Source organism: Eubalaena glacialis, chromosome 14 (assembly GCF_028564815.1).
Source record: "Eubalaena glacialis isolate mEubGla1 chromosome 14, mEubGla1.1.hap2.+ XY, whole genome shotgun sequence".
In the NCBI taxonomy this organism is placed as follows: Eukaryota; Metazoa; Chordata; class Mammalia; order Artiodactyla; family Balaenidae; genus Eubalaena; species Eubalaena glacialis.
This window is the reverse complement of record NC_083729.1, coordinates 63,618,773-63,640,906: the sequence shown is the minus strand read 5'-3', so window position 1 is coordinate 63,640,906 and position 22,134 is coordinate 63,618,773. Positions and strand designations below refer to the sequence as shown.

General features: G+C 55.1%; 2 protein-coding genes across 5 annotated transcripts in view; both read left to right on the top strand.

Annotated features, from left to right (window-relative positions):
• The window catches only part of RAB11FIP5 (RAB11 family interacting protein 5), a 36,448-nt gene extending 23,360 nt beyond the window's left edge, over positions 1–13,088 (top strand). The window contains exons 4-6 of one of the 2 annotated variants that reach the window (XM_061168677.1): positions 5,370–7,034; positions 10,400–10,589; positions 10,865–13,088. In XM_061168677.1, the coding sequence (XP_061024660.1) occupies positions 5,370–7,034; positions 10,400–10,589; positions 10,865–11,068 (2,059 nt within the window). In that variant the 3' untranslated portion in view covers positions 11,069–13,088. The remainder of the gene's footprint in view (positions 1–5,369; positions 7,035–10,399; positions 10,590–10,864) is intronic. The other variant, XM_061168678.1, reaches the window with a different exon arrangement.
• A 1,684-nt stretch (positions 13,089–14,772) lies between these two features.
• SFXN5 (sideroflexin 5) overlaps positions 14,773–22,134 on the top strand; it is a 118,426-nt gene continuing 111,064 nt past the window's right edge. For all 3 annotated transcript variants that reach the window (XM_061168781.1, XM_061168779.1, XM_061168780.1), the window contains exon 1: positions 14,773–14,887. In XM_061168781.1, the coding sequence (XP_061024764.1) occupies positions 14,774–14,887 (114 nt within the window). In that variant the 5' untranslated portion in view covers position 14,773. The remainder of the gene's footprint in view (positions 14,888–22,134) is intronic.

Genomic DNA, 22,134 nt, shown 5'->3' with positions numbered 1-22,134 from the left:
TGCTGGCTACCTGCAGCCTAGAGGAAGAAGGGGACGGGCCTTTCTCAGATGCCCAGGCTGAGCTGGTGGCCCTGTGTCAACTCAGAGATTGTAGGTGGTGTGGTGGAGGGAGGGGCACAGACCATGGGCTCAGTGCTCTTGTCCATGGGGTGTCTCTGGGCCTCTTCCAGGGTGGGATGGATGTGGGGGACATTTCTCTGTGAGGCTGTTTCTAGGCGAGTGCCAGGCTTTGGACTCAGAGCTCTGCAGGCCATGACCCAGTGATGTTGCGGTTGCCATTGCTGGTGCTTTTACAGCCTCTGTTTTCCTTCTGTTTCTCCATGTCTCCTGATGGCCTTTCAGAGGCAAGAGAAGTTGGGTGATGGATGAACATAAGGAAGCTGAGGGTTTTGCCCTTCTCGTACTTGAATTCCGAGCTCGTCCTCTGCAGGTTGGAGGGCAGATGGGGCCTCCTGCCCTCCCTGGGACCCATTTGCTTACAGTGGCTGAAGGGCAGGCTCTGTGGCCTTGCGTCCAGGCGGGGTGGGACGGACTGTTCTTGGGGTGCAGTGACCTGGCCTGCAGAGGTGTGAGACCTGGACATTGAGCCCTGTCAGCATCACGCTGGCCCTGTGTGCCTCGGAGGGAAGGGCTGGCCTGGAAGAAACCACCCTTGGTGCTTGCCCAGAGGTCTTGGGGCTTTTGAGGAGAGAATAAGAGGTGAGCTGACTTGCGGCAGGAAGCCATAAGTTGGACACCTAGAACTGGAGTGACCAACTGTAGCTGCGAGACACCCAAGGGGATCCTGTCCACAGGCCCGGAGGTTTGGGTGCCTCTGCCCTGGGGCTGCCATTGCAGATTGCTGGGTGTTCCTCACTAGGCAGGGCAGCGGCGCCCTCTAGTGCTCCCACATGGCACTGAGGCCCCGTGCAGAGGCCAGAAGCAGTATGTGCTGTGCGCAGTATCCAGAAAATAAACTGTTGCTGTTGGAGAAGGCAGCAGCTGGGAGAGGAGGAACCAGAGTATGAGAGGCCAGGAAGATGGTCCTCCTGTTCCTCCTGACCTGTCCCTCATCTGCCAGGTCCCATGACTGTTACGCTAGCTCCCACCAGCATGTGGGCGGGGGGTGGGGGGGAGTGGGTGGTTGAGGTTTGGGCCACAGAACTCATCCCTGCTCACCAGCCCTGCTGTGAGCCATTCACCCTGAGCTGCAGCACAGGTCACTTTAGTGTGTGTTTAGGACCATCAAGACCATGTGTGTTAAAACCGCCAGTGCCAAAACGAATTGTCTTTGTGTCTGTCCCTTTCTGACCCTTTTAGGGTATGTATAAACTTCCTGAGAGCAGGTCATCTCAAGCTCCCCTGTTCCCTCCCCTCACACTAACCATAGAACTTTGTGCACAGTAGGAGATCGAGTGTTAGATACAGACATTTTTTAAAATTGGGGGAAAGCGTGGCCCAGCACAGAGGCAAGTGTATCGTGGTGGCCTTTAGCAGTCTCTGCATCTGCCCCAGCCCCTCACCAGGTGGTGAACAGTGAGGTCCTGATGAGCCTGGAGTGTGCGCTGGCTGCCGAGAGAGCTGGGGATCTCAGCGGCGTTCGCAGTGGTGTAAATGCGTAACTGTGATGTGTGCCAGTGACTTAGAGTTAGTGTGGCCATGAATCCTGTTTGTGCCTGTTTTCCTGGCATAGTTAATAGTGCCCCTTTACTCTATTAAAAACATTCTGGTTTGGAAGATAAATTATATGGTCTCCCTACTTAGAGCATGCAGGGCCCCACTGTGTCACCTCACTGTGCCCAGATGAAGGGAGAGGATGTGTCCAGTCATGTTTCCTGGACATCGGGGCACATCTCAGACAGACACCAGGAGATGGAGCCTTAGGAGGGCTGGCTGAAGGCACTTTGGCTGGGGTGGGTATGCCTGAAAAGCTGGCTTTAGCCTTTTCAGGGAGTGCCTGTGGGAGAGTCTTTGCAGATCCACGTGCCACCTCTGGGACCAATGCATGGAAATAACAAGGACACATAGCTCATCTCAGTCTAAGGAAGAGCTAGCTGTTCACTCGTGAAACCTGGCCCCTAGCTACAGAGGTGTCCTGGTGTGTAGTGAGTTACCCAGCAACGGCTGTGTTTAAGAAGAAGGGGGGCTGTCGGAGGGAACAGGTGATAGCTGTATTAAGTGGCAGGTTCCTCCAATTGCTCTAAGGTTCTTAAGCAACAGTAAGGCCCTGAAGTTTTATTCTGTCAGGTTGAAGGGGCAGAGACATTTGGACTTCTGATTTCTTTCCCCAACTTTTGGTCCTAAAAGAGAAGATAAGTCAGCATATGTTGTAGCCCCTGCTGCTTGGCGGGGGGACAGCAATGTGCTGGGCTAGCGTGGTGGGTTCTGTCCTCTGAGCATACCCTGCAAAGATAACCACACATGGGAATGTGTCTCTGATCTGATCTGTGCCAGGTGGAATGGTAGGGAGGGGACTCTTTTTTTATTTGGCCACGCTGCACAGCTTGTGGGACGGTAGTCCCCTGACCAGGGGTTGAACCTGGGCCCTCAGCAGTGAAAGTGTGGAGCCCTAACCACTGGACTGCCAGGGAGTTCCCGGGAGGGGACTTTTTAAAGTAAGAACTTTCAGAATGTGCGCCTGATGTTGAGCAAGGGTGAGGGAGGCACGGGGGCAGGGGGACGTGTTACTGCGTAGGAGGGATGGACAAGAGGCTCTCAGAGGTTGTGCTGGCTCTGGGGAGGCTGCCAGGCTTGGCACCTGGGGCACACCTTCCTCCAGGGAAAGCCCTTTGCTGGTTCCATACCAACGGGTTTGTGTGCACCTCTGGGTAGCCAGTGCGGGGAGGGTTGCCAGCCGAGCCTGGGGCTCCCAGCCCTTCCCCTGCCCTCTCCTGCCCTGCGGTTCTGACAGTCAGCCGGATTGCTGCAAGACTGTAGGAGTGAGTGGGGCCAGGCTGGGGCTGAGGGACGTAGAGCTAAGCTTGGTGCTATTTAATGTTGATGGAGCTGCTTCCATCAGACCCCTCTGTCCACTTGTCATACAGGGTACTGGGGAGAGACAGCTCAGAGTCCCCCAGCCCTGTTCCTGGGCGGTGAGTCCTGCCGGCAGGCAGGGTTGGGCTGTGTCGGGAGTGGGTGCTCCAATGGTGGGGGTGGGCTGAGGGCAGGGTCAAGACCCACATGGTGGTGGTACATTGCTCTCCTTGGTCCCCAAGGTAGACGTATCTCGATGAAGGGAGAAGGGGCCTTTGGAGGTGCAGGGACTCTGGGCCCAGGATCCTCCCTCTTTCGGTGTTTTTACCGTGCCTTGACCGCAGAGGCAGAGCTGTTCTGGGAAGCCCTGGTGGGGTGGGAGAGGATGGGACTTTCTATGCCCACCCTGGCCAGGAGTTATTGTCGGGCAGAAACGGGATCAAGAGAGTCTCTGGAAGCTAGATTCTTAAGAGAAACCCAGGGGTGGGACCTGGCTGTGTCTCGCCTGTGAGGCTGGGCTCATAGACTCCAGCCTGTCTGGGTAGCCCGCCTGTGCTGCTGGTTGAACTGGACTCCTTCCCACTGCCTGCCCCCGGTGTCTGCGGATGAGCGGGCCCTGCCTCTGCCCAGCTCTGTGTGGGACCTGCTCCATCTGGCCCCTGGGTTCCCGGAAGAATCCTGGCTCCAGACTTCTGGGCCTCTTTCCATAGGTGCCCCTCCTACCCCAACCATTGTTCCTCGTGGGCTGATTGGTGAGGCCTGACTTCTGGGACCTCAGGGCTCGCCCCGAGCATTTCCCCATGGGAGGAAGCAGCTTGAGTGGAGAAGATGGATGTGTAGGAGTTCTTCAGGATGTTTCCACCTGGGCTGGCAGGGGTCAAGGAATGGGGGTCTTGGGGCTTAGAGGGGGGCTGAAGATGGGGTCAAATAGCAGGCAAATCCAGGCCACTGACAGGCCACTGAAGTCTGGACTCAGCTGCAAGGAGCCGCGAACCATTGTCAGACTGCTGAAAGCAGGGGTGTTGGGTCCCCCTTTTTCCCCTGCACTGTCTCTCTGGACTTTGGTCTGTGTCCTGGGGTTGTCCCGGGGAAGCCAAGAGCTCTAATTTTAGAGTCTATTCCTTCCCATTCCCCTCAAGTCAGCTGCATGCTGTAGATAAGGTACAAGTGCAGGACATGCTCCCTCCAAGAAGACCCTGGAGGGGACACCTGAAGGCCAGCACGTATCTTGGGGAGTGTGAGTGTATTATCAAGGAGTGGATTTCCCAGGGGGGCCAGGGATCTGTGTGGGGGACCCTGGGAGGCCCCTGCTGACATCCAGAGTTGCTGCTGCTGCCTCTGCTGCCACATCCCAGCCTCTGTCCCCCCAGCAGCGTTGCTTCCAAGGCTGGCCCGTGGGTGCCCTTGGTGAGGGAGGCTGCCTGCCACGTGCCAGGCCAGGTGGATGCCTGACAGCAGACATCCTCAGCAGTGTCTTGTCCTCCTTGGCCGGTTATGGTACCCTTCCCAGAAGTGAAAAGGCCACGTCCTCTCCAGCTGACACCTTGTCATGCCTGTTAACAGCCCCGTCATTACCTCCCATTTGTGCAAGGGCTCAGGAGAACCCAGGCTGTTTCAGGAGTCAGAATGTCGGGCACCGGCTGGGTTCTAGTAGTGCTGGCTTCATCCAGCCAAATACCTGGGCCTTGCTTTTCTCTGGTCTCTTTATCCTGTCCAAGCCAGCTGGTATTTTCTTTCCTGTGTCTCAGTCCATAAAGGGATGTCAGGTGCTTTCTGGTTGGTTCTTCAGGTGTCAGTCTGGCCTCGAGTAGTCGTCAGCATGGGGTAGTCGTTGGGATCCCTCCTGTAAAGTGGGATTCTTGCTCCTCGGGGTTGGTGTGAGGACCAGATGAGCTCTGTCTAGAACCTTCGTCCTTGGGTGACGCCTCATCATGTACACGTCGGGGTCTCCCCTCCGTCCCCTGGCCCACGTCCCCGAGCCCAGCCCGGGGAGCATTGTGGCACCTCTTCCCCGGGCAGGTGCGGGGCAGGGGTGTGGTGTTCAGCAGGGGAGTTTCCAGTCTTGGCATTAACCAGGAGGCTCACGGTTTTGTCTCCCCCCACAGCCTGGACGTGTCTCCTCAGGTAGAATCTGACCCAGCTGCTCTTCCTCACCTCCTCCCCTGCTCCCCCTGTGCTCTGGCCCCCCCCACTCCTGCTCCCACCGCTGCTCCCATGCTAAGCACTAACCTTTTTGCAGCCACCTCCCCCGCTGCTGCCACTGCTGCCGCTGCCACCGCCATCCCTGAAGCCACCCCATGGGGATTCTTGGGTCATACCAACCCGTTCCTCTCCTCCCTGCAGAGCAACCCTTTCTTCGAGGAACTCATAGCCGACATAGCACTAAACTCTCCTTCACCTGCTCCCTCTCTCCCCAGTGCCTCGAGGGCCAGCCCCACTCCCCTGGCCTCCCCTGGGAAAGCCCCGCCTGAGTGGGACGACACCTTCAACATCTTTGCTGCCAGCAGGCTGCGTCCAGAGGCCAGGAGTGAGATCCTGGCCCCAGCAGGAGTGGGGCTGGAGGCGACTGGGCAGCAAGACCCAGGCCCTGGGGCCGTGACAATGAAAGCAGCTGAGCCCCAGGGGGACCCTGGGGGAGGAGAAAGAGGTGGGAGCAGCGTGTGGCTGGAGCCCAGAGTTCCTCTGGACTTGGGACTGGACCATCAGAGCACGAGTGTGGTTGACCCGGGGCCCCTCGGGGCGGAAGGGGCCTGCCTGCCCTCCGCGTCAGCCCGGCCGTACACGAGAACCTCAGACTCTGAAGCAGACAGAGAGTTGCCAGCCCCAGGAGGGGAAGCAGGGCAGAGTCTGGCAGACAGTGCGACGTCTCTGTTTAGCTCCCCAGAAGTGATCAGTGTGTGGGAGAGGCTGCCTGGCCCAGACAGTGCCCCTGAGGGCCAGGACGAGGAGGCCTCCCAGGGTGGCAGCCAGCTTTTCCACGAGCTCGACACAGTCGACGATTCCTGGCCGTGGGATGTGGTCACCGTTTCTCCTGCAGCTGAGGCTTCCTCACCGGTCCTGCGGGGAGAGTCTGATGAGCCGCCCACTCCCCAGATGCAGCCAGAGTCACCAGAACCTGTGAGCCCCAAGAGGAGTGCGGGGCTTCCCCCACTGGAGTCGGAGTCAGAGCCCAAACCTGAGTGGGTGTCGGACAAGGGGCTGCAGCCCAACACACCACCTCCCAAGCCACCGCGTCTCTTCACACCCTCAGATTCCCAGGAGAAGGAGGCAGCGATGGAGGAAGAGAAGGAGAAAGCGGCAGGGGGGCTGAGTAGCAGGGGGTCAGAGATGGGAGGAGAAGATGTCTTCCCAAGTGCGTTGATTGCTGGTCCCCCGGAGGCCGAGGAGGATGAGGGCGAGAAACCCGAGTCGGAGTCTGACAGCCGTTCTGGAGCCACGCTGGGTGGGACAGGCCTGGAAGATCTAGCAGAGGATGCCAGCCCTCCTGTGTCTGGGCCCTGCCTACCTCGGCCCACCAGCTGCCCTCAGGATCCTGCCCCTACACCCTCAAAGACCTTGGCTCTTCAGAGTCAGCAGATCTGGGGGGCTCCAGAGAGAGAAGAAGGCCCTGAGGCTCCTGAGGCCCAGAGCCAGGAACCAGTAGGAGAGGCATGTGGGTTCCTGTCAGGCAGCTCCCAACAGGCTGACTTGTGGGTCTCGAAAGAGGATGCCTTGAACCCCTTCTTGCCTCAGGGGAGCCAAGATCCCCCCAGCCTCCCGTCCACATCCCTTCCAGGGTCCAGGGACCCTTCCGTCCACTGTGGTCCTGAAGAGCTGCCCACCCCCGCAGAACCTGCCTTTCCGCGGCCCCCTCTCCCACCCTGGGCCAGCCGCCACCACGGGGGGCCCAGCCCTCCGTGCTCGCCCCTGCCTGGAGCCTGGCCCCTGATCTCTTGCTCCCCGCCCCACGGGGAGCCAGCCTCCCCCACTGGGAGCTCCCCCCCTCCACTTGGGGAGGACCACGCTGCAGTCACCCCAGCCTCCCTGCTTGCGCTTCTGCCCTTGGAGACACGCCCAGCTGAGGAGCCACAGCCCAGTGCCAGGTGAGCGGGCACCCAGAAACCACTCTCCAGGAGGAAGGGGGACGCAGAGCAGCCCAAGGGCTGAGGTGTTCACATTCCAGCTTCAGCTCCTCCAGGGGTGGGTGAGGGGTTCCTTCACCCCAAGGCAGGACGGCGGAAGCTTTGGAGACACGAGCCTTCCGTGGTACTGGCTCTGAAGCTGCTTCCTCTTGGGACCTTGGACCAGCAGGTGTCCCCATAAGCCAGGGGTTTGGGGGATGATGATGATGAGGTGTAGGGGGTGAGGAATGAGGTGGGGAGAAGTGATATGGGCCAGCAGGGGAAGGGGGATGCGAGCTCAGGTTCTCAGCACAGGAGGGGCTGGGGCAGTGCAGCTCGTCAAGTGGCGGCCCTTGGGGGAGCAGACTGTGGAAGGCAGAGAGCCAGAGGGGAGGGACTGGTCCTGAGGTCAGAGAGGAGAGCCAAGATACCTTTAGAGGACAAAAGAAAAGCTAAGATGCTCCCCACATACGTGACCCTCAGAAAAATGTTTTTTTTCCTGACCCCAGCAGGTGCCTCATTGGTTTGCATTTGTGCCTTTCAGGGGGTGGTCCCGACGTGCTTAGGACTGTGCTGAGTGGACAGTGGATGCCTGTGTGACTGTGGTCACTGTGGCATTGGTCTCTTTTGGAAGAATTATGAGGCCATGACCTCACCGGGTGGCTGGTGATGGGTGACCAGAGCTGAGGCCTGGAGAGACAGGTCACTGTGGGGAATGGTGTATGACTTAGCCGGGGCAGCAAAGTCCAGAGGGAGTCTAGCACTTTAGGAGACCTGAGTGAAGAAGTGGGGCGTGGGGAGGAGCAGAGGGGCACAGGCTCCAGCACTGGCCTCTGGGAGGCCCCCAGCGCACCAACTCATACCTCTGGTCATCCAGATTCACTGAGTGTCGACTGTGTGACAGCCACTGAACAGAGATGAAAGACACTGTTCCCACTGTATTCCCAAGGAGTTCCCAATCCAGAGGGGAAGACAAAAGTGAACCGGGGAAGGGAACCCCAGGGGGCCAGTGCTGATAGGCGAAAAGTGGGTGGGAAGGAGTCTGGGCTGCTCCCGACTGCTGTTCCAGCGGGGGGCGGTGATGCTGATCCCAGAGGTGAGAGAGAGGAGGTGGTTAGGGCTTCCTGGCTCTGATGACAGCATCCTCAGCTGGCCCTGCCACATTCCAGCACCACTTCTAATTATACTCACCACTTTCTGGAAGTTTTATTCTCTTCAGAGTTGGCATCACGTCTGTACTTGGCATGTTCCTTCCATCTCATGACGTTGATGGGCCAAGGAGAGCTGTCCCCATTTATCAGATGAGGAAATGGAGTCCATGAGAGCTGCAGGGTCCAGGGTCCCTCAGATGTAGGGGGGCAGTCAGACTGAGAGCCCAAGACTCCTGGCCCCCCATTTAGGGGGTTTTTATGCCGCACTGGTATTCCTGCCCTCCCTCAGCACAGCCCAAAGGTGGCATGAGAGCTGCCTTTACATCCTCATCCTTAATGTAAACTCCTAGATGGGCAGGAGGGGCTGGGATGTGTTCTTTTCCCTACTGTCTGCCCCCGCCTGGGCTCTCTGCCTCTTCTCCCGGGCTGTGACACTGAATCCAGCCCTGTCCTGAGTATCCGAGCTGGCTTCTCTGGGTCTGGGTGGGCCTCCCTTCAGTGGTGTTCGGGCGCCTTGGGATAAGCCGTTTTGCTTCCTCCTCCTGAATGGTCCACATCCTCTGTGAAGTAAGTATAAATTTAGGAGGTCCCCTAGAGGCAGGTTAAGTTGATTTGGAGGCTGATGCTTGCAGTTTGGGTACCCATGACAGGTACAGGGTGCTGGGGGATCCCAGAGGAGAGTCACCTTAGTCAGCATGGGGGAATCAGGGAGGTTTCCTGGAGGAAATGGACTTGCACAGCTTTGAAACATAAGTAGGCGTTAGCAGGCCAGCAGGCAGAGGGGCAGTGTTCCAGACAGAGCAACAGCTTTTACAAGAACCTAAAGATGAGAGAGAGCACGTTTTCCTCTGGCTGGAGTGAATGAGGGAGTAGGGGGCCAGGAAGAAAGGGCAGGGGTCAGGCTATGTTAGAGATTGTGTTTTCTTACCTTGATAGGGAGCCACTGGGGAGGCGAGACCATTATCCCACAGCAGAATGGAGGAGTGGTTGGAGGTGGGCAAGATTGCCCCAGAGGAGCTGATTTAGCAGTTGGGTGTGGCTGGAAAAAGGTTTACCCAACGCTGGCTTGGAGAGGAGGGGATAGTGTGAGAGAAGGTGAGAAGGTAGCAGGGCTTGATGTTTGTCAAGGCTGAAGTGGGAGTGGGGGGCGTTCCGAGGGGTTCCCAGGTTTCTGACTAGAGCCGTAAGAGGCTAATGGTGCCTGGCACTCATTGCGAGGGAGCGTAGGAAAGGGCAGGCAGGCTGCAGGGGAGTGTGGATTCCGCTGGAGCCAGCCTGCAACTGTCTGCCTAGGTCTAGAGCTCATGGGTGAGGTCTGGGCTGGAGACGGAGATTAGAGGTGGAGGGGAGAGAACCCAGGGGCAGGCCCTCAGTTGAGCCTGGGCAGGATGTCAGGTGTCAGGAAACCAGACGGAGGTCTTGGGGAAAACCAGGGAGAAGGAGAGCAGTCCAAAGGAAAGAGTGAGTGAGCAGTCCAAGGGTCAGTTCTGCAGAGAGGTCAGTGAGCTGAGAACTGAGGGGTTGGTGGCCTCAGCAGGGACACTTGTGATGGGCCGGTGGGGGCCACTGCCCGAATGGGTTGAGGAGTCAACGAAAGGTGGGAACTTGCAGAGACAGAACGCGGTCCACATGCTCTGGAGAGGCTGGGTGAGAAGGAAGAAGAGGTGGGGATGACTGAGGGTGATGGCTAGGCGAAGACAAGGTCAAGGAAGGGTTTCTCAGGCCTATGTAAATGCTGATGGCAAGCAACTGGTAGAGGTGGGCGAGTGACCAAGCACCCCAGTTTGCCCAGGTCTTCCTTGGCTTTAGCACTGAAAGTCCCACATCCTAGGAATCCCCGGTCCTGGGAAAATTAGGAAACTGGGAGGATTGATCATCCCCCTAGAGAAACGTTACAATAGAGAAGAGGAGGGAGGGGGGCTGTCTGGAGGGGGTGGCTCTGGCAAAGACTGGGATTAGGTACAGAGAAGTCTGCAGGACGGCCTCTGCTGTCCCTGTGAAGGGCGGGCGGGGGGCCATCCAAGGGAGTGAAGCGGGGAGGGGCAGGCGGTGGAGTGAGGAGAGCAGTGAGGGCAGGGGCGCGGAGGGGCAGCCGCCGCCAGGTGGTGAGACCTGCTGGCCCCACAGAGAAGGTGGCCCCCCTTTCCTTGTGCCACGCATCCCTCCCCATAACGCATCTCCTGTCTGTCTTCGCAGCCCCCACCCTGTGAAGCCCCTCAGTGCTGCCCCAGTGGAGGGCAGCCCTGACAGGAAGCAGCCCCGCTCCAGTCTGAGCACAGCCCTGAGCAGCGGGCTGGAGAAGCTCAAGACAGTCACATCTGGCAGCATTCAGCCTGTGGCTCCGGCCCCCCAGGTTGGCCAGACTGTGGACGCCAAGAGGCTGAAGGTGAGGCCCAGCAGGGTGCCTGGGGCATCAGAGCAGATGTGTGGTGCTGTGAAGAGACGTCAGGTGTCTCGAGGTCAGGGGCCGGGTGCTGGGCAGGGTGGAGCAAGGAGCAGGCCTGGCCCCCCCACACCAGAGCCTTGAAGCCAGTTAGGCTGTCCCTGGCATTGGGACAGAGGCAGCTCCTAGGGCCTGTGTGGGGAAACTGGGGTGTTGGTGGGCGGGTGGGCAGGTGGGCCTGAGGCTGTCCTGCTCACTCCTACTCCCTCTGGCCTCAGGACTCCGGTGTGCTGGACCAGTCGGCCAAATACTACCACCTGACCCACGACGAGCTCATCGGTCTGCTTCTGCAGCGGGAGCGGGAGCTGAGCCAGCGGGACGAGCACGTGCAGGAGCTAGAGAGCTACATCGACCGGCTGCTGGTGCGGATCATGGAGACCTCGCCCACACTGCTGCAGATCCCCCCTGCTCCCCCCAAGTAGCCCTCTTCACCCCCCTCCCCAGAGGCTTGGCGCAGACCCACTACCCAGCAGGGCTCGCGCCCTCCCTCCCTCCCTCCCGCTGAACTCTCACCTGGGTCTGGGTGCAGGCTGTCCTCTGTTGTCACCCCTTGTTCCCCCTCTCCCCTGCCTCAAACTGGGGCTGCTGGCAGGGGAGCCCTTTGGACTCCCATTGGCGCCATCAAGTTCTGTGCACAACTTGTGTCTTTGGGAGCCCTGAGTCTTTCCCATCTGCCTATTTTCATACCCCTTAGCTTTGGGGGCTCCAGGGAATTGGAGCAAAGAATTTAGCCCTCAAGAGGGAGCCGGGGTGAGCTGCAATTCGATGTGGTGGTATCTGGGACATACTTTACTACCCGCATTTCTTCCACGGCTAAACCCTTGTCCTCTCCACCTCCCTCCAGCCTTTGGAGGTCTCCTAGTAGTACTGGGGCTGTGGCAGGGACCAAGCGCCCAGTTCTCTGTGAGTTATGGGCAACCAGGGCACCTACTCTTCAGCCTCACGTCCAATTCCCCTGGGAGCAGGGAGCCTGTATGGTCTAGTCTTGTCTCTGCCGTGTCCCAAGTCTGATTGCTTTCAGCTGTTTGCCGAGCGAGTGCAGTGTGGATGGAGGGAGATGATGGGGGCCGCTCCCCGCCCTCGTCTTCTGACTTTTGCATTGAGTGTCATGTGTGAATGTGTGGAGAGCTGGGACAGGAGTGGGGAGAGCACCTTCTCACCCACCTCCAGGCTTTGGGCTGCTTATGTTTGGGGATCAAGCCTCCAGCTTTGTTCTCATTGCCTGTCCAGATGCCAAAACTCTGTGCTGCTGCAGGGTTTGAACTTTTGGAAACCAATTAAAATGTGCCTTTTGTGGGTAGGGTCAAAAGCCTCTGGATGTAGACCTCTCCCCCTAGTTGGCGTCCCCCTCCCCTCCTGTTGAGCACATGGGGTTGGATCTTTTGGGGCCCTGGGAATGGGAAAGGAGGGTGGGGGCAGCCCTGCTGCACGCTCTGCCCCTCCCCTAGAGTTAACTTCAGCTAAGGTTCCGGCCAGGCTGCTGCTGCTCCCTCAGCATCCCTGCCATCTCCTCCTCCTCCCTCAACCCAAATTGAGGAGGGTCCTAGGACAAAAACTACATTCTGGGAGTGGGAGGTCCCCCTCTGCCTATACTTAGGAAAAAGCCTTTCTTGCCTCCCATTCACCCACTAGCTGCTGACCAGCCTGTCCCTTCTGCTCCATGTCCTTGCCTGGCTTGGCTGCAGTGCACTTTGAAACAAAGTGTCTGTCCTTTGGCCCGGCCCCTGGTTTGCTTGCAGAAAACATGACAGACTTGCCCATGGCATCTGCAGGGAATCTTTGGTGGCTGGGGGTACTCTGCCTTAGCGTTGTGGGGTGAGGAGGTGCTGAAGGGGCATGCTTTTGGCCCACTGACAAGGTGAGAGCTCCTCTGTGACTACCTCTTCTTCATGAGACGGCCTGTGGGGTCACTCGGACAGCCATGGAAAGGGATGTGCTCTCTGGGTCATGTCTTCCTTCCGCCAGGATGAAGCCGAAGAGTCCCACCCATGGGGGAAAGCCCCTGTCATGTTATCTACCTTAAGAATCACTCGTCAAAGCTGAGGAGTGTTCACAGGTGCTCAAGACTTTGGTCATGTTTTGGGAGGGTCATTGGGGGTTGGATGGGTGTCTCTTCAGGAGGAAGGGGATCACTCCTCCACTAGGTGTTCCTCTGGGCTCTATTCAGTCTCAGTCCTGATCCTGGTCTTCCACACCCTTGATTATGGGCCTCCAAAATGCCCAGGGCAGGGGTGTCTTCAGAAGAGTTTTGAGCTGAAGCCCAGGGTTCTCGTGGCTGTTTTTGCTCCTAGCCATAACTTGGAGGAGAGCTGCAGGTGGGGTGGGCAGGGAGCAGGCACAGTTCTGCTTTGCTGTTTGTCTTCCTAGTTGTAACGCCTGTTTATAAAGAGCTTGTTCTTCATGTTTTGAGCACTTTATGAAGAATAAAAAATTAACATATTGCAGGTGGCTCTGTTGTGTTACTGTTTTCCTAAGTGTATGAAGGAGGCTTCCCTGGGGAGAAAGCAGCCTTAAATCAAGATGATGCGGTTCTCGGATGACACCGCCCCTGCCCTAACCTCAGGGGCAGCAGCACAGCGTTGCTGAGTGGGCTGGGCTCTATCTTTTCTCACTCCCGGGAAACCCACATTTACTGAGTGATGTGGGGAATACAGAGGGATTTTGAAAAGACTTGATTCCTACTCTCAAGCCACTTAGTCTAGTAGGGGAAGATGAGATTCAAATCCAAGATACAAATAGTTTCTTCATGGCCAGCTAGACTTTCTCCAGCTAGGAAAAGTCCGTTTCTTGTGGTTCGACATGGATGAGGAACTGACTGCTACAGATCATGCAGTGTCCAGAAGGCATGAGCCATAAGCCTAAGGAGACTCAAAAGTGTGGGGGTGGGGGGAGGGGTGGGGGGTGGTTAGGTTCCTAAGGTCAAAAACCAAACATTTCTGCTGTCCTCTTGGGCAAAACAGGCAGCTGTCCCTCAATCATTCCCGTAGCCCTTCCCCCCCAGTTTGGCTCACTGACCAGATATTTCAGCTAGGAATCTGCTACTCTAATCTGCAGGGGTGTTTATTATCCCTGCTAGTGCCTTGCTCTACAGTCTGCAGTACTCCCCCTTACCTAAAATCCTTGTAGCTGGTGCTTGTTAAGCACTTCTGAAACCCCCTCCCCCTCCCCCATCCCAGTTCTCTTCCAGCCCAGGAACTGGGCCCAGGAGGGATCTTCGGTTGGCCAGAGGAAGTGAAGGCTGCCAAGGCTCTTAAGTCCTTGCTGTTTAACTCATACAGCAACAAATATTTGAGTCTCTGCTGTGAGCCCTCTCAGCTAGCACTAAGGACTGAGCAATGAATCCAAAAGTCACAACTCCTGCCCTGTGGACCTCACAGTAGGAAAGGCAGATAGTCAAAACCACAAATAATTATAAATGCAAGGGCTGCGAAAGGAAAGTGCTGGCTGCTATAGGAATATGTAGTGGATTTTGCGGAAGCAGGGCGAGGATCGGGAAATGCAATATTTAGGCTGAGACCAGAAAGAGTCAGCATCAGGCTAAGATTAAAAAGTTAAGGTCTTTTGGGTCAATGGCGGCGAGCGCCCAGCATGCTCCAGGAACTGAGTTGGGGTGGCTGGAGAGCAAGGGGCGAGGGGCAGGGTGGCGACGGAAGGACCTGCATGAAGATTCTGCAGTGCAATTCTTTGTACAAAGTTTTCCAGGATTACCCTATTGTCTGGAGTCCTTGCCCATCTGGTCCAAGGGTCGGACCCACTTCAGTAGGGCTCTTCTGGGCTGCAGCTCCAGGAGCGACGCCCACCGCAGCAACTCAAACTTCTAGGGGCAGGTAACCAGCGAGGGGTCGCCCGATGGCCCCCTATCGAGACCTTAAGAGTCGTACACGCACACTCCTCCCGGACTGCCGACGCCTGCAAAATTAGCGGCGGGAACCGAGACCCGGTCTGAGTCGGTGCAACTCTCCGCAGTCTAGGGTTGTCAAACTCCGTGACAAGAAAAACTACACTCCCCACAACCCCTTGCGCCTCCGGCTTGCTGCGGTTGCTTACGGCCAATCGGGAGAGGCAGCTGTGGCGGGGGCCGAGGAGGGACATTTTAAAAGGGCCGCAGATTGCGGGCGTCAGTGGCCATGGCGGATACAGCGACTACAGCATCGGCGGCGGCGGCGGCGGCGGCGGCTAGTGCCGCTAACGCCTCGACCGATGCACCGCCTTTCCAGCTGGGCAAACCCCGCTTCCAGCAGGTGAGGACCGGGCTGTGGCTTGAGGGTCGGTGGGTAGCATAGGGAGGGCGAGCAAACACCTCTCCAAAATCCTCTTTAGCCCTTGGGTCTCCGACCCGCGGCCACCAGGGAGCCTACAGCTACTGCCTGGGGGAAACCTCGGCCACAGCCGCCTTTTTCCCATTGGTCAGCGGGGTGGGCGAGGGCTCCCACCTTGGCTCCCTATTGGCCCCCGGCGCCGTCACTCCCCATCCGCCCGCGCCCTCCAGGCCTTCCCGCCCGAGGCTCTCTGTGATTGGCCACTGCCCGCCGCGGCCCGGGATCCGGGCTCCCGGGTCCGAGCCGCTTGGGCAGGGACTCTTGGGCAGTGCAGCCGCCCACTTCAGGCGGACAGTTCGAGTCCGGCCCTGGGTGAGAAGTTGGCGTGGCCGAGATGCCTTCTAACTTTTTCCCCGGGTGGTGACCGACATTCTTTCCGAGCTGCCCGCGGAGCCTCTGGGCAGCATCCGTGCCCCGCGGCCCCGCTCCCAGCCCTCCACCCCAAGCAGGGTCCGCGGTGGGGATGGGTGAGGGCCGCGAGCCGAGGGGTACCCGCCACCCGGCGACCCTTCTCCCCTCCGGCGGGGGATTCACTGACGCAGCGAGTCGGTCGGCTGGTGCCCTGCCGGAGATGGAGCGAGGACGTTCGGGGAGAGCCGGGGTGCGGAGGAAACGCTGTGTCATCCCAGGGGACCGCCGGCCGCTCGGAGGGTCCGCGTCCCCGGGAGCCTGCCCCAACCCCCTACCCCGCTGCGACCTCCACGGAGCACTCTTCTCTGTCCGACCCGATATGGCTCTTTGGGGCACAGTGACAGTCGTCCTTTTCCTTCGGAACCCCAGGCAGGGCGTCTCTAACTCGCCCTCGGCCCAGGAGACGGGGATAGGGTCCGCAGCCGGGACGTGCGGCCGGGGCTGGAGGCTGGGAGGGGCCGTTCCCACGCCGCTTTCCCGGGCCCCCGCTGCCTCCAGCGCTGAGGAAATGGACTTTGTTAGGAAAAGGGGCAAAGAGACTCGGCTGAAGTGAACCAGGCTTGCCGGGGGTGGGGGGCAGTGGAGGCGGACGGAAAGAAGTTTGCAGGAAGAAAGGAAATTGTACAAAGGTCGGTGCAGCGGTTGATTGGTTGGTTGTTTTCATGATGGTGGGAGAGGGACTGGTTCCAGCAAAGTGGTGCACTGAGCTTTGCTGATAATTAAGGAGTTGCGCTTATGAGCCTTCTGAGAAAATGTCCCCACTGTTTTTAAACAGGACTTTAATTCCTTTAAAAAATAAACCATCTCAGCATGTAGGTATCTGAGGCGAGACTGGTGTGTCATCCTGTCAGTGTAGGGTGCCACCTGGAACTGCCTGTCAGGGGTTCCTCTGCCTGGACTTGAGTGACACTTCATTAGCTGACCCCCGTCTCCGCCCTCCACACACATTCTGTTGTGCTAGTCCTTCAAGACTCAGGCCCGCCTCCTCCTAAACACTTCCTCCCTTCTTCCCCTTACCCCCTGGTGGGCCCAGGTCTCAGACTCCCTCCTGCCTGCCTCTTTGGCCACCCCAAGTGGGATCCTCAAAGGTCACCCTTTACAACAGTCTGCCCTGTGGTTCTCTAATACTTCTCTGTGTGATTACTTGGTCTCCTCAACACTTGTGAACACTTTTTGAGAGGAGGGGCTGATCTTGCCCTTCCCTTGTCTCCATCCTACCCTGAGGTGGGGCTTGGCACATAGTAATGTGCTGAATAAAGATTTGTGGGTTCTTTTTTTCCCAGTACCTGTCCTGGGACATTCAGTCACACAACAGATATTTGAGAACCTCCTAGTGGCTTTAATGACTGAGCCCTTTGCTGTGATCACCGCTGGAGCCATAAATGCACATTTGGGGCTACTGTTCAGGCAGCCATTGCTGGTACCTCTCTTTGGCACCACTCCTGAGGGCAGCAAGTGTTTGTTATATTTGCTTTTGAAGCACCTCTCCCCAAGCATAGTGACCTGCATAAAGCACAGTTCATGTGATATTCATTCATGTTAAGGAACTTCCCTTTCCTCCAGATCTCCTCCACACGACTCCCTGGTTGTGCAAGCAGCCCAACCTGCCACCCAGATGACTCTCAAGAAACTGGGAGTCACCTGTATACTTGCCTTCCTCTCCTTCACCCTCTAAATACAACCAGAGGCCCAGGGTTCTCATCTCAGATAGCTCTCAAATCCACTTGTCTCCACTGCTGGAATCCTGGACTGAGGCCCCATCATCTATCTCCTGAGCCACTGCAGAAGCCTCCTAACAGGTCTCCCTACTTGCACTCTGGCCCCCTTCCAATCCCTTCCTCTTCCGCACGGCAGAGTCCCAACAATGCAGGTCTGATCAGGTGACGCCCCACCCTCTCGCCCAACACATATGTTCTTAAACACCTTCCAGTGGCTTCCCCTGCTTCTGAGATAAAGACCTCTGTTTGGAAGGCCCCAAAGGCCTGCATGGCCCACCCCTGCTGACCTCTTCTTGCTCCAGGGGAAACCCCACGCATCCCCTTGAATCCTGCTTCCCACCACACTGGCTACTTTCAGCCCCTTGAACACTGAGTGGTTCATAATCCAGGGCTCGGTCCCAGAGCCCAATCCAGGGACACCATTCTCAACCCCCAACCAGTATCACCGCTTTCTGCAAGACTGGGCAGGGTCTTTCCTTACTCCCTGGGGTCCCCCCAGAACCCTTCTTCCTTTCATTCCTCAAGGATCTCCCTGTGCAGGGGGTAGTAGGAGGAGGGGCACTGAGCAGTGTCAGAGGGTGGAGAAAGCTTGCCTCGATGGGCTTTGGTCTGTTACCGTCTTTCTCCCCATAAGATGATAATGCTAGCCAAGCATCGTTCTAACCTTTTTGTGCATTGACCTATTTAATTTTCATGACGACCGTGTGAGACAGGTACAGTTATCCCATGTATTATAGGTGAGAAAACCGGCACACAAACAGATTCAGTTACTTCCTAGGCAGTCTGGCTCCAGAGTCTACGTTTGTCTGTTTATTGTCAACTTTTTTTATACGGAGGCTTTCAAACACGCAAAAGTGGAGGCAATTGTCAATGAACTCCTGTGCACCCGTCACTCAGTTTCAACAGTTGCCAGTGTGAGGCCCACCTCATTTCACCTATATGCCCCCACCCCAACCAATGAATTATTTTAAAGCAAAGCCCATTATTTCATTGTACCTGCTGTAGGTATCTCTCAAAAGTAAAGACTTTTTTGGTTAGCTTTTCTAAATAAACTTTAAAATTTTTGAAATAATTTTGTGTGTACAGAAGTCAAGTAGCAGAATTCCTGTATAACCCTCACCCAAGTTTCCCCTAGTGTCATCATCTCAGATTACCACGGTACATTTGTTAGAACTAAGAAACCAACATTGGAACATTACTATTAACTACACTCCAGACTTTGTTGGATTTCACTATTTTTTACACTAATGTTATCTTTCTGTTCCAGGATCCCACATTCCATTTGGTCGTCATGTTTCCTCAGTCTCCCCTCGGGTCTATGACAGTTTCTCAGACTTACCTTGTGTTTGATGACCTTGACAGTTTTGAGAAGTACTGGTCAGATATTTTATAGAAGGTCCCTCAATTTGGGTTTGTCTAGTGTCTTTCTCATGGTTAGATGGTTATGGGTTTTAGAGGGAGAATGTCACAGGGGTGAAGTGCCTTCTTTTTCACATGGTATCAGAGGGTTTTTTGATTAGTTTTAACATAACCATCATACCACTAACACACCTAAAATAATTATTTCTTAATATTATCAAACCAGTCATTATTTGTCTTAGTCTGTTTGGGGTGCTATAACAAAATACCATAGATTGGGTAGCATATATACAACAGAAATTTATTTTTCACAGTTCTCGAAGCTGGAAGTCCAAGATCAAGGCACTGGCAGATTCACTGTCTGATGAGAGTCAGCTTTCTTGTTCATAGATAACATCTTCTAGCTGTAACCTCCCATGGCAGAAGGGAGGAAGGATCTTTCTGGGGTCTCTTTGACAAGGGCACTAATCCTAATCATTAGGGCAACCTCATCACTTCCCAAAGACCCCACTTCCTAAAACAGTCACCTTGGAGGTTAGAATTTCAACATATGACTTTGGGGGTGGGGTGGGGACAAGCATTCAGTCCATTGCACTATTCACATTTCCCTGATTGTCACATCATTTTAAAAATAATTGGTTTGTTTCAGTCAGGATCCCACAAGGCCCACGCATCATATTTGACTGATAGGTCCCTTTCATCTCTTCTAATCTATTGGTTCTTCCCTCTTTCTTTCTTTCTATTTGTTGAAGAAACTGGGTTGTTTGTCCTGTACAATTTCCCTATTCTGAATGTGACTGAAGGTTTCTCTGTGGTATAAGTTAAGATGTTCCTCTGTCCCCTGTTGTTCCTGTAAACTTCAAGTCCATACTTTTAACCACTGCCCCATATTGCCAGGTGAAGGGAAGATGGCAGGAGTGCCTGGGGGAGCTCTGTGAACTGACTGCTCCCTTTCCTCCTCCTTTTCTGCTCATTTCCTTTCCTGAACCCACTTTTTTCTTCCTTCAGGCCTGACACCGTTTTTGGCAATTTGGGGCCCCAGGACAGGAAACAAACACACATGATTCTTCCCATTTGTGATTCAGTCTATCCAGAAATAAGTTTGCTTTATTTTTTTTTAAACTTCCTTGTTTCTTCAGAAATCTCACTTATCTGCTATGACGACTGGGGGTATGGGTGTGCTGTGTGTGTCCTGGGTCCAAAATCCACCAAGGCCTACGATAGCAGAGCAGGTGGGTTGCATAAGGCTCCCTCTGGGGTCCAGGGAGCTTGTGGGCCGGAAAATGCACTCTTCACTTCAAGATGGAGAGGTTTGTGTGGGCTGAGAGTCAGGAGACAATGGGGAAGTTTCTCATATAGTTTGCCTGAAATAAGTTCTAAAGTGAAAATGCCTTGCAGGTAGTTATACATTTACGTTCTATAGGCTAGAGAGCGACTGTTTCCCAGGGCTGGTCCTGGGGCTTGTTTGTGCTGTGGACACGGTCAACACCTTCCCGTCCAGTGGCTCTCAACCCCTGCTGCACAGTAATCACCTGGGCAGGTTTCTAAACAGACACCGATGCCTGGAGCCCACCCCAGGCCAATAGCATTCGAATCCCTGGGTGTACCGCCTGGATTTTAGAAAACCCAGGTGATTCAGTGTGTAGCCTGGTAGAGGACTACTGAGCTGGTCCAGCCTTTCCGCCTTTGGGCTGCAGGTTCAGTGATTTAGGCGTCTGGGTGCAGGCGGGCTGTCGGTTTCTTCTCAGGCCTTTGCCCTCAGTTGCTGCTCCCGAGGCAGCTCTCTGGCTCTGCTGTCCTGGGCCAGGCCCCGGAGTTAGGAAGACAGCAGGCCTCGAGCCCCTGCTGAGAATTAGCTGACTCACCTTTCTTGTGAAGGGAAACGGAAGGAATTACTTGGCTGACTCATTCTTCCAGTGAAGCAAAAGGGAAGGAAAAACATCCACTGATTATCTGATGGGGTAAAAGTGGGGTCTGAATTTTGGAGGGCAAAAAAAGGTCATACATATTAAACTATTGAGAAAATAATAAAAACTAATCAGGCCGAGAAGGTAGAAACCGTCCCTGCTGCGTCGTGCATCAGGCTGGGAGGACAGACACATAAAGGCAGCTATAAAGAAGAGTGCTTCTGACCAGGCCCTGCTCAGCCCTGAGGTATCCCAGCCACCTCCTTCTTTGGGTAGCCACTCTTTCGTACTCACTGAGAAATCACATTCTCCAAGGTCATAGATTGCCAGAAACTTTGCTGTTGAAAATGTATCAGTAGTGTCGACTTAAAAAAAAACAAACAAAAAAACCCCACAAAAACGCAGAATGTAAGAACTGTGAGTTGAGTTTATTTAGTGTCTTACTGAGGACTATAGTCTGGAAGACACCCTCTCACAGAGCTCTGAGAAACTGCTCTGAAGAGGTAAGGGAGGAGGTCAGCATGTATATGATTTTGGCAAAAGGTACTTGTAATCAAGCACACATCTCAGGAGAAGGTTGCTGCCACGCATGCGGAACAGATATCTTAGTTAATGGTTTTAGTGCTTTTCTAAGTATGGGACGATGCAAGAATCCATGTTCATAAAAGATTTCTCCTGAAAATATTTAACTCTTTGAAGGCCTGTTCTGCCAATTTTCCCAGAGCACAGAGAGCCTCCTTCCTGATCTCTGCCCTGAACTCCTTTCAGGGTGTCTTGAAGGTTAGAGACTGCAGTGGCTAATGGCTCAATCCTTGTAGAACCAGGTGACAGTAGGAATGACACATCCCCCTTTTGATTGGTGGGCCTATGGCACTTTGACTCAGAGAATCAACGCAAGTGCAGAGCTTCAAATAAGGAGCTTTAACTTTATAGTTTTCAAAAAAAAAAAACCCTACGTCTACTTCTCAGTCCAGACCTATGTGGACCCCCTTCCCCACAGCCCTGCTTTGCTTCCAGCCTGTTAATGTACTGCTTCATTTAAATTTTACTCTATCTTTCCCCAGAATTCTGCACTAACTCAATTTTTTCCCTTTGTTTGACAAAATGCCTTATAGTTCCTCTACTTTGTGGCCTCCCTCATTGCAGTGAGTCAGTAAGCCTGACTTTGTCCCGGGGTAGTGGGGGAGGTTAGTCTGATTGGGTTAGGACATGTATGCCTAGCACTTCCAACTCAGAACCCCTTTCTTGAATCTCAGGCCTATATGTCTAAGTGTTTGTTGAAAGGTTACATCTGGAAGGCCCTTTAAGTATCACAAGTGTACATGACCAATCCAGAACTGTTATCTTCCTCTCCACTAAATCAGTATGCTTCTTGCTTTCCTTATCCTGGTTAATAAGTATTAGTGTCTGACTAGAGATCTAGGCATTACCATGACTGTGTTATTCCTCATTCCCCCAGTCAGTTAACCTTTCTCTACTCCCAGGACCTAGCACAGTCTTAGGCACACAGTAGGTCTTCAATAGCTATTTGGTGAATGACTGAAAAAAACCACAGGAGCCTGGTGCAGTTTCTGACCCAAGCCTTCATGCCTTTGAGATCTTGCTGATACCCTTCTCTGCTAGGTAAACTCATCCATCCACTCATGCCAGCTCCTCTGGGAAGTTTCCTGACTCACTAGGGAGAAATAAACTGTGTCCCCTGTGCCCATTCTGATGCCTCATTTAGGCAGGGATCACAGCGTTTTATAGTTACCTGTTTACTTGTTTGTCTGTC